This window comes from Antechinus flavipes, chromosome 2, assembly GCF_016432865.1.
Source record: "Antechinus flavipes isolate AdamAnt ecotype Samford, QLD, Australia chromosome 2, AdamAnt_v2, whole genome shotgun sequence".
NCBI classification, from domain to species: domain Eukaryota; kingdom Metazoa; phylum Chordata; class Mammalia; order Dasyuromorphia; family Dasyuridae; genus Antechinus; species Antechinus flavipes.
In genome coordinates this window covers 240607048-240624888 of record NC_067399.1, presented here as the reverse complement: position 1 = coordinate 240624888, position 17841 = coordinate 240607048, and the positions used below count along the sequence as shown (strand labels likewise).

Below are 17841 nucleotides of genomic sequence, written 5' to 3'. Positions count from 1 at the left end.
TCTATATTTTAAAGTCCTTCCATATGCATTGTAACTACTACTGTCTAATCTTAACTTTATTTATCCTTTTATTAAAAGATAGTACCTATTCAAAAAGGACACCAAATTAAGTTATTTTCTATAGTCAAACGAATACAGCAGAATAAGTGCATGGATCATACCTTTTTGATAATACTTTCATTGAGATGGAAGCATGGTTAATACAACTGGAAATCATATATATTAACCCCACTTTTTACAATCAATTTCTTCATCAGATGCATTCTTCACTATCATTACCCATATAGTGGGGATACCTAACACAAAGCATTCTCAATAGAAATAAAGTCACACAACTGTAATTAATCCTGTAAATGAAAATATGAAATTAAAAATTCTAAATGATAATATAGAAGCATACAAAGATTGCTTAACTGGCTTTAATAAACAGGACATAAGACCCTAATTTTGAAATTATTATGCAAAATACACAGATGTATATACTGCTTTTTTCTTTAAAAAATATAAAATAAATAAGCAAGACATGTGAAAATAGGCAAGTTTTCATTAAATAAAAAACTGAAATTTTTTAAAAGAAAAAATGTTGATTTGATTTCAACATCATATGAAGAATGGAAATCATTGTTACCAATATTCAATTTTATTAAACAAATAAAAAATTTATATTTAGAAAACTTTTAACTGTCATCTGCTTCAAGGTTTATGTTGCTCCCAAATTTTGCATATAACTGAACTTTCAAATCGGCTAACACTCGTTGGATTGATTCAACTCTGGATTCTAATGCTTCAATTTCATCTTGCAAATTTTTCTGGAAAAAGAGAAAATAACTAGTTAGCAGCAATTCCATTAAAATTTTTCATAGGCGATTTCTGAAAAATTATATCAGAGATAATATTTTAAAAACTTAAAAGTTAAGACTTATGAGAAGTAAATGAATAGCACAGCAATTTGGTAACTAAGTTAAAATATAGTCATCATTTTCAGAACCAAGAGCCTTGATATAAATTTTAGTGTTGGTTATATGCTTAAGTATTTCAGAAGTAAAGGTACATTAATTTTTATTATCAATTAACAAAAACAATGTGTAGAATTGTAATGCAAACACATACATACAAATATTCTCAATATACCTTTGCTTCTTCCAACATTTCTTGAGTTTCATCTTGAGAGTGGCTAATAAAAACATCACCGATTTGATAGGGAATCATTAAAGAATCTTCATCCATCATCATTATATCATCACAAGCATCTTCTAAATTTTGAAGCTGTTTCTATAAAGCCAAGAGAAAATGCCATTGAAAAGGAGAATTTTTAAATTAACTATTACAAATACAAGTAACTTTCATTTTGAGACATGAAGTTTCAGTTTATAGAAGATTATATTCCCCAAAATAATTAAAAATTAAATATGAAAATAAAATCTTAAATAATAAATTTTAAAGATGATTTTAAAAGAAAAACTTTACTCAAAATATCAATACCACAATTTCCTCTAGATTTCTACATTTAGTTTTTGAATTCACAGAATTAAAAAATATTTATCACTAAAATCACATTTATTTTTTTCAACTATGAAGCGTAATACTTTCCTAATACCTTTTTAACATCTATTTCTTCCTTCAGTTCTGTGATTCTACTAGTATTCCGTGCAAATTTGTTAATCTTTTGTTGGTCTTCAAAGGTAACATTGACATCTTCTGCAGCCTGAAAAACAAATTTTTATTTTTTCCATAAAAACACATGTTTAATAAGTGAAGAAATTATCTATTTCCTCCCCCTTTATTTGATAGGAAAGAATTAAAATAAGCAAATATTATTTGATCTATATTCAAGAATGGAGAATCAGATAAAAGTCCATCTTTAAAAAGTATTACAGGGGGCAGAAGAGATACATTTACACAAATAAGAAAAGACAAGATAATTTTGAGACAGGAGAAAGAATAAACAACTAGAAGAATGAGAAAAAGCTTCCCACAAAAACTTGTATTGAGTCTTGAAGGATTCAGCTAAGAGGCTGAAATAAAATGGGGGAAAACATGTTCCGAACATGAGGAACAAACTATGTAAAATTGTGAAGATGCAGGATCATAAAATAGAACCACAAGTTCAAAAAACACTAAGTCAATCCATTTGACTGGAATATATAAAGCACATAAAGGAAAATAACTAAATAAGTCTAGGAAGACAGCTTGGAATCAGACTGTGAAAGATTTTAAATGTCAAGCTGATAAGTTTATACTGTATTTTATCCTAGAGGCAATAAGGAACTACTTATAATTCTGAGCAGTGGTCATGCCTGTGCATTTGAAAGATTATTTTGACAGTTTTATGGATCAGAGATGGGACAGACTAGAAACAAGAAATCTATTAGGAAGTTACTGCAAAAGATCAGATATGAAAGTTAAAAGGGCTCTAAATTAATGTAGTGATTTGGGGGGAAAGAAGAGATATAAAAAAAGGTGGCACTGACGAAACAGGCAACTAAATGACAAAGTGGTTGAGGGAAAGGGAAAAGTCACAAATAACTTAAGAGACTTTGAAACTAGGTGACTAGAAAGATGCTGGTACCCTCAACAAAAAAGGAAATTTTGGAAATATAGATTTAGGAGGAAGAAGAGTCACTTGGACATGTTGCCAGGATTAAAATTTAGGAGAATAGGGCAAGAAATATAAATTTAGGAAAATATCACTAAACCTAAGAGAATTGATGAGATCAATAAGTAAGAATGAGTAGAGAGAAAACTGACAAAGATTAGAGGTAGGAAAAGAATAGGGTAAGAGCAACTTTTTTTAAAAATAGGGAATAGAGTATCCAGGAGGAGATGGCAGTTTCAAAAATTAAAAATATCAAGAATGATGAGACCTGAAGATAGGCTACTGATTTGGCAACTAAGAGACTGTGAGTAACTTTAGAAAGGGCAGTTTCAATCAAGTGGTGGAGTTGAAGTCAGCCTGCAAGAGATTAAAAAAGTGAGGTGAAGAAACATAGGCAAAGAACAGATTTTTTTTTCTTTCTATTGCCACCTGATAATAGCTTGAGAAGATGTGATGGTCAAGTGATTGTTTGATTGGTTTGATAAAGAGAGAAGATTTGTACATGTTTGTAGGCCACAAGGAAAGTAAAGAGATGAGACTAAAAATGAGAGAATGGGACCGAAGGAGCAAAATTTCATAAAGAATGGAAAGAACAAGGGAACAAGTAGGGAATCAGCCTTGACAAGAGCCACATTTGCCAAACACAAAGAGAGAAGGGGAATGAGGCACTGGGATTCTCAGATGTAGGTTGCGATCTAAAGGAGAAGAAAGCAGGGTATGATTCATGGATTCTTATTTTTCCTTTGTATTTGTTTCTTTTCTTTGTATTCCCAAGACTTAGCACAATGCCTGATAATTAGTAAGCACTTAGTAAATGCCTGTTAATTAATTTTTAATAAAGTAGGATGTGAGAGGAGGTAATTAAGAAAGGAAAAATAGATTTGGAATATCTAGTATCTAAATGAGGAGTAAAAAAGTCAGTCAGGTAAGAATCCCCCATGCAGCAGCAGAATCCCACTAAGATCAGAGAAAATAAATTTATATTAAGTTCAGTCAGCAGTTGTATGACACCTATTTCAGCTCACAAAAAGCAGAGAAAGTGAATGACAGCAGCAGCCCAGGGTTGGGCTTTAGTAAGATGTGAGATAATGTGATTCACAATGGTTGGATGAGGATGAAGCGGCAAAGCATTTAAAGGCAGAAGCCAATATAGTTAAACTATAAAGTCAAGCAAAGTGATGCCAGAGAAGAGGTGATGAAATGGGAAAGCAGGAAGGGGCAAAGTAACCAGAGATCACAGTAAAGCAGGACTATTTAGCAAGTGTTAGGAAGCTGTGACCAGAAAGAATTACAGGTTATCAGTGATATGAGATCAAGGATATGACCTTCTTGGTATGGGGTTAAAAGAAAAGGAAAGTATATGAATCATGGAGCTGAGGAGTTTGATGACTTTGGGAAGCCAGAAAACAGTAATATATACACTGAAGATATGACATGTGAGAGCAAAGGTTGAAGAAGATTGTAAACCATCTACTAAATGCTTCCAAGGATCTAGGAATTGGGAGATCAGCCAGTGGAATGAATCTCAAAAGAACCTGTTTGTTGATAAGGGCTGGTATTGGGGAAGATCGAAAATGGTAGTGAGAAATGTGCAATGTGTCCTAATCTCCTTGGAGGAGAGGGAGGAAAAAATGGGAGTATTCTGCACAAAAACACAATGTCTTTCGGAGAAATGCAATTAATTTGTTTTTGTCAATTCTACTCTTACCTGCCATGACTGCAGAATAACACTAATTAAATGTATATATTTATGAAAAACATTTATACTTTAAGATAATAGGTATAATAGTATGTACCAAGGGTAAACATATAATTGAAAGAATGTTAGATTTAGAGCAAAAGGTCCTAGGTGTGAACTCCCTTTCTGCTATATCCTATCTATGTGAGATCTTTGGAAAATCCTGAATTTCCCTGGCCTGTTTTTTTTTGGGTTTTTTTTTTGCCTTAAAATCAGGGGATGGAGTATCTGCCTTGATCTTCTCCAAGGTCTTTTCTAAGTCTGAATCTATGATTATCCATGATATATGTTTGTTACCTAAACATTTCATATTACTCTTCTTCATGCATTTTACAGTCCTACTCAATATTCTCCAAGCTCCCTGAACTGGACATTCCACCTCATGGTTCAGTGAAAATTCAGGTTATCCCCAATGCCTGGAATGTATTCTTTCCTTATTTCCACTTCTAAGAACTGCTGGATTCCTCACAGTTCTAGTTCAGACTTCATACCCTAACTGAATCCTTTCTTGACTCCCCAAGTTATTAGAGTATTTTTTTCCCCAAGTTACCTTGTATTCTGCTCTATATACAGGTTGCATCTCTTTCTATTAATAAGGAAATTAGCTATATACAAGTTGCATTCCTATAATAGAAGGTACTGAAGGGAAGGAAATGTTTCATTTTATCTGTACTGAGTCTAGCATATATTTTGCACATATTAAATAGGTACTTAATAAATTAACCATTACCAAGGGAAAATGTCTTTAAGTGTTTTATTTTTTCCCCAGTTGCATGTCAAACAAAATTTTTAGCATTCATTTTATAAGATTTTGAATTCCAAATTTTTTTCCTGTCTTCCTTCCCTCCCATTCCCTCTTGCAAAGATGGTAGATCATTCTATGTAGTTTATGCATTTCCATATAAGTCACAATTGTGAAAGAAGAAATAGATCAAAGGAAAAAAAAAAACATAAAAAAGAATAAAAAGTGAAAAAAAAATGTTTCAATCTGCATTCCAAGTCTATCAGTTCTTTTTCTGGTTACAAATAGCATTTTCCTTCCTGAGTCCTTTGTACTTGTCTTAGATCACTATATTTCTGAGAAGTCATCACATAATGTTAACTGATATTGTGAACAAGGTTGTCCTGGTTCTGCTCATCTCACTTTGCATCTGTTCCTACAAGTCTTTTATGGTTTTTCTGAAATCTGCTTGTTCATCATTTCTTACTGAACAATAGTATTTCATCATATTCATATACCACAGTTTTTTTATCCATTTCTCAAGAGATGAACATTCCCTCAATTTCCAAATTTTGCCACCATAAAAAAGAGCTGCTATAAATATTTTTACACATGCAGATTCTTTTCCTTTTTTTAATTACTTTTTTAGGATACAGACAAGGAAAATTTCTAACAAACAATGTGCAAAAAAAAAAAAAAAAAAAAAAAAAGTTTTTTTTCCTGAAAAGTCATTATAAACTTCAGATTTTTTCCCCCCACAGTTAAAAATGGTTACAAATGTTAGTTTCCTTGTTAACTACAAAGTATCAGTGATATATGTGTGTATACATATATTTATATATATATATATATATATATATATACACACACACACACACACACACACACACACACACATACACACATACTTTTGCTGTCCTATCTAGAAGATGTCACAAGACTTTTAACTCTAGTTTCTCCAGAAATTTGTTCAAGTTCTACACTTTCTCTTTTGTTTATCTTTTTCTTAGATTTATCCAAAACTGATGGGGGAATCCACTTAAGTGGATTCCCTTAAGTCAACCCACTATGGTATTACTACATCTTCTTGGACCACAGATGTTTTCTTTATGGAATTTAGATGTTATGGCCCTTGGTGCTCATGTTTATTACTGATGTTATTTTGTTGCCTGTGATTTGTTTCAGCATAATATAATGTGCTTGCTTATCTTTTTTTTTTTTTAATGTTTTTTGCTTTGTCTAATAGTATAGTAGCAACTCCAGCTTTTCTAGATTCACCTGTCAGTATTTTTTTTTCCCCCATTATCCAAAGTTTTATTTTGTGTATGTCTTAGTTTTAAAGGTTTTTTTTTTTTTTTTTTTTTTTAAATAAAAAACAGACTACAAATTCACAGCTAACCACAAATTCACAGGTTAGGTCACCTTTGGGATGCATCATGAGTTCTATTACTCTTTGCAGCACATTATTCCATTCCCTCCTCCTTTTTTCTAATCAATTCAGAATAATCTAGACCTTATTTGAATGTCCTTTCCTTTGGATTTTAATTATTTTTGTTCTCCTGATGAATTAAGGAACTTAGTATTTTTGATATGAATTGTTAAATTTAATCACCATGTGTTTAGAGTTCGAAATCTTTGCCTTTTTTTTTTTTTTCTGGAGGTGATTTGTGAATTCTTTCAACTGGAATTTCATTTTCTGCGGTTAGAATTTCTGGGAAGTTCTCTACTATTATTTCTTTCATTATGGTATTAAGGTTTATTTTAATTTTTTTTTGTTTTCAATTCTTATAGGTTGCCCTTCATTCCCGTGTATTTGCATTCATAATCTATTGCTTTTTATTGTTTCTTTTGTGAGGCTTACCATTGCAGATTCTAGTTTTTCCATTCTGCTCATTATTTCTGCTCTCTCACGTCTCAATTTTCTTATGTAAAGAACAACTTTCACAGGATCCTCTATCTCAAGTGTTGAATCATCTTCCTTTGCCTTGTAAAATACTTGTTCATAGATGCCTGAACCTACCTATCAGATCTGGAGGTCATTATTTCCTTCTCCTAACTGTTTTTCCTTTTAATGTATCTGTTTACGTGGACCGTCAAAAGTCTTTTTTCCCCTCTTACTTTCCTTATCAATCACTATTTGACTCCCTCCCCTAATATTGTGGTTTCCTTAGGAGATGGATCTCCAAAGCATCTTAGGGTCCTCCTCCATTGGGCAATGGTTCATGATTCATTTTTCACCAGCCTAAGTCTCTGTGCCAACTGACTTCTGGGTGATCAGAACTGACTTGAGTTGGTTGTTGGGCTTTTCCCCTCAGGCTTGGTGGTATAGTCCCTACACAAAAGACATCCTTTCCTGCTCACTTGTCATACCTCTCTACCTCAATTCTCTGTTTAAAGCTGTGAAAGCACTATTTTCCCCAGCACTGACAGGTCAGACCTTTGCAGTGCTGATCCTTTCAGGTAGCAAGCCCCAGCACATTGTTTCTGAAGAGCTATAGCCAAGTTGGCAATCCTAGCCTCAGCAAACTTCCGCAGCCGGGAGCCAGGGAGTCTCCAAAGCACTGGAAAGGGAGGAGGGGCCTAGGATTTAGGTGTTGGTTTTGTAGTAAACTATGTCATACCTTTTAATCTGGTTGGTAAAGTAGGAAGAGGAGAGACTGTGCAGATTGAGTTCAGGATCAATAAACTCAGTTCATGGTAGGGAGAGGGGGGGAAAGAGGGAAGCCCTGTTTGTAGTTGTTTTTTAACTTTTTGGATTCTGGGCTGAATGCAAACGGCTTTGTCTTTGGCACATATATTCTGTTTGGGAGAGGTCTGAGATATTGTGGGGATCAGAGAAAATGTCTAGTCCTTCACTTTATTATTCATGTGACCTGAAAGTTCTATAATATAATTTCTATGGGAAAATTTATTTTAAGCAATCTACTTACAAACAAGAAATTTTTTTTAAAAAACTGATTTTTTTTTTGAGGTTTTAATTTTCTTTTGTAGATATTCAGGGTAAAAAAGGAAAATGACCTATAGGTATAAAAAATAACAGCTCTCTTCTTAGGGCAAAAAAAAAAAAAAAAGGAAATTGAAGGGATGTCCATTAATTGGGGAATGGCATAATAAACTGTGGAATGTGTTTGTGATGGAATATTATTGTTCCATGGGAAATGATGAGCAGGCTGCTCTCAGAGAATAAAACAAAACAAAAACCTGGAAAGTCCTCCATGAACTCAAGCAAAGTGAAACTGTACTGTATTCATAGTAATTATAATGTTCTGGGATGACCAGCTGCAAATGACTTTTGCTATTCTCAGTAGTGCAATCATTCACAACTACTCTGAAGGATTTAAGATGAAAAATTCTATCCATACCCAGAGATGGAAATGATTGCTCTGAATATAGACTGAAGTGTTGTCGCACTAGAGTTTCTTCCCTCCCCTCCCTTCCCCTCTCCTCTCCTCTTCTCTCCTTCTCCTTCTCCTTTCTCTCAATTTTTTTGTTTTTATTTTCATTAGGGTGAGAGATCTATGTTTTCTTTCACAATTTGACTTTTATGGGAAAATGTTTTATATAACTTTGTGGGTGGAGATAAGGGAGGAACATTGAACTCAAAAAATTTAAAAACAAATGCAAAAAAAACTGTTTTGAATTTAGTTGGAGAAAAATACTAAATGAATAAAACTTTTTTCTTTTGTTAAACAATACATATCTAATTTGTAGCATTACAGCCTCCGCTCCCTCCAAAAAAGATAGTATAATTTCTAAGGGGCAAATAACTAAATCCAGAGTTCTTTTACTTAATCATTTAAGCAAGTACCTCTTCAACTATTTGTGAATGGAGGATGTGCCACAAGACACTGAGCTAGAGAAAAACTTAGAAATCATAGAATCATATATTTAAAGCATGAAGAGACCTTAAAAGCCATTTAGTCCAATCTCTCCATTTTACAAATGAAGAAATTGAAGTTCAAATAGATCAAATGCCTTGACTATAGTCACACAACTACTGAGTAGCAGAGCTGAGACTCAACTCTAGATCCACAGTTCTTTTCATTATACCATCTTTCTATTTCAGAATAGCATGTATGCTAATAAACCATTTTCAAAAGGAAATACACTGTTACTTGCAATAATGGATTTGTAATAACCCACAAATATTATTTCTCTTGGTCTCTTTTGATCAATTAGAATGTATTCATGAGACAATTGTTTACTTAGGGGTAAAGTCCATACTCACAAAAAATAGCTAAGTGGCCTATACACATATCATAATCACCTCAGTAACCTATTTCATGTGGATTCATGTCACAAAAATGCAGGAAATCAGTTACACCATCTAATTGATCAACCAAAAAGAAATGTAGAAATCTCTAATACTCAAGGAGTAAAAATGGATGAATACTTCCTATATGTTCATATATACTACATACTTATTTGTCATGACCTATCCCCTCAGCTTTGCACAGACAAGACCACATCTCTATCTTGCTATGGTGCACAAATATCCCATTTTCATGATCATGAACTTTGAAATTTCTTTATCTGATTATAATCTTTGATTGCTTTATCTTTCCTTCTGCCTTATGTTCCCTTAACCCTATTCTTTGCCTCAATGTAACATTTAACTTTTCTTTTCCCCACTCTTTTTTCTTTCCTTTCAATGAACCAATCCAACTTTATTCTATCCTGTATTCTCAAATCACTTGTCCCCAGTGCTCAACCTTGAATTACTCCCATTATCCAATGCCAAAGCTACTAACCTCATGTTGATGAAAGCAGCTAGAGATTAATCAATCTGTGCAGATTGAAACCACTACAATGTTATGTCACATAATCTCAATTAAGCCCTGAATGCAGCAAGGGAATCCTTTTATACCTCCTTAATATTCCATTCACCAAAGTGGTTTTTCCAAACCTTTTTTATCCTTCCTTAATTGTCCCATAGCTCCCCTCCCTCTATTCTCTCAACTAAGAATTTGCTTCATATTTCATTGAAAAAAAAAAAAAAAAAGTGGACATTTGATGAGAACTTCTCTTCTCCCTACTTCTTCATCTCAAATCACTGGGATATCTTCTTCTAGTCTGCTCTTTTACTCCTGGTCTCACATACAGAGGGTGACCCTCTCCTTGCCAAGGAAAACCTGTCTGTATACTTTCTTGTTACCATTCTATTTCAGTAGGCTGTTCCCTCTATCATCCTTACTCTCTATTCTTGAATCTTTCTGTCTTCTTGCTAGTTATTGCCCATAAATTCACATGTCTCCCTATCTTTAAAAAATCCTTACTTGATTTGTCCACCCTTGCTATCAATCATCCTCCAACTCTCCTCTCTTTTTCTGAATAAACTCCTTTTAGAATGCTGTCTATAAAAAAAAAAAAAAAAAAGAATGCTGTCTATACTTATTATTTCTACTTCCTTTCCTCTCACTCTTTTGATCTTCTGCAGTCTAGCTTCTGACCTGGTCTTTCAGCTGACTTTACTCTCTCCAAAGTTACCTAAGACCTTGTAAACAGCAAATCTACAGCATCATCCTTCTTGACCTCTCTGTCCCTTTGACACTGTTCATCACTTCTCCTTGACATTCTCTTCTAAGTTTCAATGACACATCTCTTCTGCTTTTCCTACCTGACAATTCCTTTTGTCTTCTTTGCTTGATATTTTTCCATTTCATACAAGCTAAGTGTTTTTTCAAGATACCCTACAAATCCTTTATTCTTTCTCTATTCTATTTCTTTTGGTGTTTTTGACCATTTTCATGGGTCAAATATATTCAATAATAGTAATAGAGAGCACTAATATAGCACCTTAATTTTTAAAAAGTGCTTTATAAAATTTCTCATGTTATCCATTTTGGAAAGAAGGAAACTTGCTTATTTGCACAGCTACTGAGTATAAAATTTCTCATGTTATCCATTTTGGAAAGAAGGAAACTTGCTTATTTGCACAGCTACTGAGTATATGAGATAGTTTTGAACTTATCTTTCTGAATCCAGGGCCAAAGTTCTCTTTATTGTACCACCTGGTTGCCTCAGTTGCTATACAGATGATTCTCAAATCTATATATCCAACCCTACAATCTCTCTTCTGTCCTCTAGTGGCACATCTGCAAATGATTCTTGGATATTTCATAGATGAACATATCCAAACAAATTATTCTCTATCTCTCAACCAACAAAATAAAACAATAAAAAAAAATTAAACCCCTTCTCCCCCTTCTAAATTCCTCATAACTATAGTATAACCATCAGTGTTAATGTCAACTTTACCTTCACAACTTCTCCTGTACACTTTCCTTTCTCTCTACTCTGACTCTGGTGCAGATCTATATTATTTCATACCCTGACTATTGCTATAGTCTTCTGGTGAGTCTCCCTCACCCTACTGTACCACACTGATCCATTCATCTACCAAAATGATTTTTCTAAAGCACAGATCAGAACATATAGTTCTCTTACTATTTAATAAATTCCAATAGCTCACTATTGCTTCTGCCAGATCAAATAAAAAATTCTGTTTGTCTTTTAATATCCTTCATACCATAATTCATTTCTAGACTTTTCTTAATTTATTTACCTCTTCTAAATATTCTCCAGTCCAGTCACCCTGGATTCCTTGCTCTTCCTCCACAAGACACTGCATCTTCCAACTTTGTGCATTTTCACTAGCTGTCCCAAGTTTTTTTTAATACTCTTCCTCTTCATCTATGCCTCCTAGATTCCCTGATCATCTCAGCTAAAACCTTTCTGCAAGAAGCCTTTGTTGGTCCCTCTTACTACTGCTGAAATTATCAGCAATATTTATTATTTCCACTTCATTTGTTTTCTCTCACTTCTGATCCTTTGCAGCTGCTTCAAGTTGGCAAATATGGAAATGTTTTAAAGGATTACATATATTTAACCTATATCAAATTACTTCTTCTTGGGGAGAGAGGAAGGAAAAAAATTTAGAACATAAAGTTTTACAAAAATGAATGTTGAAAATTATCTTTACATGTATTTGGAAAAATAAAACACTTGGGAAAAAAAGGTGAGTGGCTTGAGGACAGGGGCTAATTTTGGCTTTCTTTGTACCCCAGAACTCAGCATAATGCCTGGCCATATTAACTGTCTAATAAATGTCTTTTGTTTGCCTGCTTGCCAAAGATAATAGTACTCTTAAAAGAAATAAGAAAAGTATAGAAGGGGAAGAGATTTTGAGGGAAATGAATTCTATTTGGATGACAGATTTGAAATGTAGTTGGGTCTTCCAAGTCATAGTAAATTGCTGATTTAGGATTGGAGTTCAAGAGATGATTGTAGATACACAATAGGGTTAGTTTTAATATGTTAACAAGAACATGTACTAAGTACTTTTAGTCCTTTTATTACTACTGATCTTTATATATATATATGATCTCTCTCCAACTGGATTATACATTTCTCAGGCAGAGACAATGTCACAGAAACAAAACAAAAAAAATCTAAAAGCCAGGAATATTTGATATTATATAGTCTATAGGAAAAAAATCTAAAATCCAGGAATATTTGATATATATAGTCTATAGGACAAAATACTAAATGGTTTGCTCAAGGCCTCCAAATCCATTATTTTTAAGCCTCTTTAAACCTGCATTCTTAGGGCCCGGCATAATACCTTGTTCTGGATTTGTTGAAAACAGACTAAGCATAAGGACTAGCTCAGTACTTGCTGACAAAATAGAGTAAGCACAGAATTCTGACTGCCCACAAGTCAAGAGGTCTTTATTAAATGCCTACTACTGGATAAGTAGTATGATAAATAATGGGGATAAAAGAGAAAAGCAAAATCAGCCTTTCCTCTTAAGCTTACCATGAAACTGGAGAGACAAAAGACAAACAAAATATATACAGGATAAATTGGATATAAATACAGGGAGAAGTCAGTGAAGCCAGTAGGGAAAACATTCCATTATAGGTTAAGAGATAACCTAGAATATTCAATATACTAACAACTACATAGTGCTTTAATATTTTTCAATCAGTTGTTTTTCAGTTGTGTCCAAATCTTCACACCACTATTTGGGGTGTTTTGGTGCCTTCTTGGCAAAGATTACTAAAGTGACATGCCATTTCCTTCTCCGGTTCATTTGACAGATGAGGAAACTGAGGCAAACAAGGTTAAGTGACTTGTCGCAGGGTTACATAGTTATTAAATGTCTGAGGTCCCATCTGAACTCAGGTCTTCCTGACTCCAGGCCCAGTACTCTCTCCATTGTGCCTTCCTTCATTCCCCTTGGTTTTCCCCGATCCCTATTAGTAATCTCTCCTCTTTTGAGGTTATACAATTCATATCTACCACCCAATGGAAAACATGGTAGCTTTTGTCTATTAAACCTACAGATCGTTCCCTACCTTTTCTCAAGGAGACAATTTTTCTCTCCTCTGCATCTTCTGACCTCAAATTAAGGGACTTTAATATACATTTTCATTCTCTTTCAAATACCCTTATATTCCCCCCATTATGTTTTTCAACCTACTCACTTTACATGACTTTCATCCCATTCAGACATTACAGAGATGGTCATGGCCTTGATCTTGCCATCACCCACAAATGTACTGTCTCCATCTTCAAGAATTATAAAAATTCTCATATTTGACCAAAATCTACTAACTTTCCAGTTCTCCCTTTATTTTCCCTTACCAAACTCTACCCTTTTGTCTATTCCATGACCTCTATCTCCTCAACCTTCAGTTCTCTCCAAACCATCTCCCCTGCATCTGCCACTCTCCCTGTTTCCCTCAATTTAACTCCTTGGTGAACTAGTTCAACTTTATACTTTCATCTGAAAGTATATGCAATGACAAGTTCCCCTGATAACAACAAACTCCCCCAACAATCTTCAGTCTTAAAACCCTCCCATTGTGTACCACCTTCACTTTTACACATATGCTGCTGAATGATGGTGGAGAAAATCACTCAACCATTTTGATTGTATCTACCACAAATTTAGATCATACAGACATCCTAGGCCATCACCAATTCTAGGCAATCCTACTCTATCTATCTTATCAACTCACAATTCCACTCTCCAAAACATCTTCCAAATGTTTCATTTTTTCTCAAATCCCTCATAGCTCTTTCGTCCCCACACTCTCTCAGCTGAGAACCTTGTCTCAATAAAAAATACAAAGTGCTTTTGTGTTTTAGAGAACAAACTGAAGCCATCCACTGTGAACTTTCTCTTCTCTTTTTCATATCTCTCAAATATTTTCTGCCATTATCTCCTCCACACCTGTAAGGTGTGACATTAAAAGGAAACTTTCCTCCTTTCCAAGACCAACTCCTCTGGCTTGCAAAAGTGATGCCATTCCATTTAGTCTCCTCCAACATACTGCCCACTTTGTTATTCCCATTCTATCACTTATCTTCATCGGTTCCTGCCTATTGGCACCTTTCCTACTATTTATAAATCCCGTCCCTACTGTCTACAAACACGTGTTCATGTCTCCTTCACCCTTGAAAAATCCTAATTGGATCCTTCCATTCTATATATTTATTATATTTTCCTAAATCTTTTCTGTCCCTTCTGCTTGAAAAGATGATCAATAATAGATATCTCCACTTTCCTCTTACTATCTGACAATTAAAGTCCTTCACAACCTGGCTTCAGATAGCCTTTCCTGTTTTTTTATACATTCCTTTCCTTACCACACTCTAATTGGCCTCTCGATATTCTCATCGATAGTGTACAATTTCCTATCTCCCTGCCTTTGCAGAAGTTATCTGAACACACTTGAAATGCCCCATTTCCTCACCTCTGAGTTTATGTAAAACAACTCAAATGTCATTTCCAAATGACGTCTTTCCTGATGCTTACTACACATGTAATCTTAGACAAGTCACTTAACCAAGGGCCTCCATTCTCTGATCTGTAAAAGTAAAAGGGGCTAAATCAGATGGCCTCTGAAGTCCTTTCTAGCGCTGGATTTATGATGTCTCCTGACTTTTGCTTGTCCCTCAAAAACTGTCTTTTATTTTAAATCTAAATTGTATATGTTAAAAAGTTGGGTCTCCAACTCCCTCCCTCAAGCTCTTACTCCATATCCACCAAAATAATTACCAGTGATTTTTCCTTAAGTGTACAACTGACTACTCAACAAAGTCCAATGACTGCTGCCTATTGCCTCTAGGATAAAATATAAACTTATATGTTTAGTATTCTACAATTTAACACAACTCGGCCAAATCCCATATTCCCAACCTAAAAAGAAATTTCTCTCCTTCCTTCGTATTGCCATTCAAATAATCAACCTTCTCTCTGCTCCACACTTGGCACTACCACCTTCCATCTAACTCACTTCCTTCAAGAAATACCTCAAAAGCACCTTCAAAAGGCAATGCTTCTTAATACTCCCAACTGTCAGAGCAGAGTAAGTGTTCAATAAGTGCTTGCTGACTTATCTGTACATACTGTCTTCCTGGATACCTTATGAATCCTACTTCAATTTTTTGAAATTCAATTTTTTCTTTTTATATTCCAAGCACCTACACATACTGTATATTTACTGACATATTAGATATCAGGGTCAGAATTCAAATTCAGCCTATCAAATCTAAGTCCATCATTGTTTCTCATAACCCCACCTCACCAAAAAAAGGGAAAGTAATTCCTAACAGACTGAAATTGGGCTTCAAAGCTGGTGGTAATGTCCTTTTAAATGAGGTTCACAATTTGTGCCTAAATTTGTGCTTAACACAAAAGTCACTGATTGGTAGCTAAATTGAATACTGGCCTTCCTACTGAATCAGTCACCTCAGAAAATTAATTCACTTCCCCACTCTGGTATCAGTTTTGTTGTCTGCAAAATAAGCCTTGCGACACTATCAGGGGTCCTTATCCCAGGACCCAGTAAACAGGCAGACACAGAAACAATTAGTTTCTTTTGCCATCCTATATAAATTAGCACTAGTCCTGGAGTCAGAAGCCCTGAATTGAAATGAGGGCTCAGACACAGCTGTGTGAGCTCAGACAAATCACCTAGTCGGTGTCTACCTCGGTTTTCATGCCTGTGAAACGAGAGTAAGAATAGGAAGGACCTACCTCCTGAGGTTGCAGCGAGGTTGAAATAAGAAAATACTCGTTCAGCACCTCGCAAACTTTAAGGTGATACGTAAATGCCAATTACTGTTAATACCATCATGCTTATTACTTAGAAACATCAATCTAAGAATGGGCCCACGGATCCCACCAGACAGCCTGAGAGGTCCGAGACCCACCAAAGGATTAAGAGCGCGGGCTCTAGAGTACCACTACGGTGCTTGCGGCTCTTACACTCTTACGTCCCAAGGATCGTTTGAGATCTAAAACCTAAGAGTCTGAACGGTCCTGGGATAGGGGCGAATTGAGCCAACCCAGCTACCCGAAGAGAACTTGCCACACACTTCAAGGAAGTGTCGTCCCCACCACTTCCCAGATCCCCTCTCCCCCACTGCCCCGCGGTACTGCCACTGCACAGGCGCTCTAGGAGTTCTCCCCGTCCCTCCACTCAGTGAAGCTGCCCCTCCCCCCAAGGCCAGGCTGGGTCTTCAGGGAACCCCGAAGTCCACGAATGAGGATGGAAGGGGGAGCCCAAAGAGTCCTTACGTGGTCCCTGATTAATCACCGCGGCGCTGCCAGACACGCGACCCCGCACTGGCCCTAGGAGGAGCCCGTGCCTCAAGCCTAACGCCGCGGCCCCCCAGGCAAGGCAGGAGCGGGGGGGAGGGGAACGAGGCCGCTCCGGACGCGGGCCCCTAGGACGGAGGGCCACATCCAGTAAGCTGACCCTCCCCAGGAGCTTAGGTCCCGCCGCGTATCCCTCGCCGGCTCCAGCCGCCCGCAACCCCCAATTCCTAGGCCACCTAAGGTCCCGACACCTCAACCCAAAGCCTTAGACCCCCAGAGCGTCCCACTCACCGCCTTCTTCATGGTGGCGGCCATCTTGGGACTGGACCATCTCCGGCCTGGGGGAGGGGCACAAATCAACCCGGGCCCCTAATGTGGCTCCTTCTGGGATGCTTTCTGTGGGGAATCCCCCCTCCCAAAGTGGGAGGTTTCTCTACTCTCTTTTCTCTGCTCTACTATGCCTGCTTTTTAGCATCTAGGAACCGAAGGAGACGCTATAAACAAGAAAGCACTTGGTATCTTCCTCTTAAAGGAACAGGCCATCCTTAGTCTCCATCCTTTACTTAAAAGGGGTGTGGTGGGAAGGCTGCAGGCTACTCCTGAACGCGGAGAAAAGGGGAGGAGACCAGATGGAGCTGTCCAATGGGAGGAAGGGGGATTGTGACGCGTCAGTAGAACCCTCCCTGAGCGACCTGCAGTTTCTTAGCCTGGCTTCCCAGGAAAGCGACCTGTCTTAAATGAAGCACTACATCGGACCATCGTAGGCGCTTAATAAATGCACCTTGACCCACTGACTTGTTTCCTACGAGCAGTTTAAGCTTAAAGAGGTTATGGAAATTGCTACTCTCCTGCTCACATTCTGATTCAGGCTCTTAGCACTTCTCATCTGGGACTACCGCAGTAGCTCTTAATTTAAGCCAACTAATGCTTGCCTGAAGTCTCTCCCCGCTCCAGTCCACCCTCCACATTGCAAAGTCATTTTCCTCAAGTACACTTCTATGACAATAGGACACTACCATTACCACTACCATGGCTCCCTATTACCATTAAAAGTGTAAACTCCTCTGTCATGGAAAGCCCTTCACAATCTGTCTCTGACCTGTCCTTGCAGCTCTGTTAAACATTACTCTAATCTACAGCCAAACTGGCCCTTTTACTATTTTTCACACAG

General features: G+C 36.3%; 1 protein-coding gene across 1 annotated transcript; it reads right to left on the bottom strand.

Annotated features, from left to right (window-relative positions):
* Nucleotides 1-621: 621 nt before the first annotated feature.
* PFDN4 (prefoldin subunit 4) lies at nucleotides 622-17229 on the bottom strand. The gene is made up of 4 exons (XM_051976617.1): nucleotides 16962-17229; nucleotides 1598-1705; nucleotides 1132-1272; nucleotides 622-809 (listed from the first exon to the last, which is right to left on the bottom strand). Exons 1-4 carry the CDS (start codon nucleotides 16983-16985, stop codon nucleotides 678-680), a joined length of 405 nt encoding a protein of 134 aa, XP_051832577.1. The 5' UTR covers nucleotides 16986-17229; the 3' UTR covers nucleotides 622-677.
* Nucleotides 17230-17841: the final 612 nt, after the last annotated feature.

What these genes read in the sequence shown, in the direction of transcription:
- PFDN4 (XM_051976617.1), bottom strand. Translation starts at nt 16,985, where the DNA reads ATGGCCGCCACCATGAAGAAGGCG. An exon ending in CCGCCACCATGAAGAAGGCG is followed by an intron (nt 1,706 to 16,961) that starts GTGAGTGGGACG and finishes TTTGTTTTTCAG; the next exon opens with GCTGCAGAAGATGTCAATGT. An exon ending in AAGAAATAGATGTTAAAAAG is followed by an intron (nt 1,273 to 1,597) that starts GTATTAGGAAAG and finishes TTGGCTTTATAG; the next exon opens with AAACAGCTTCAAAATTTAGA.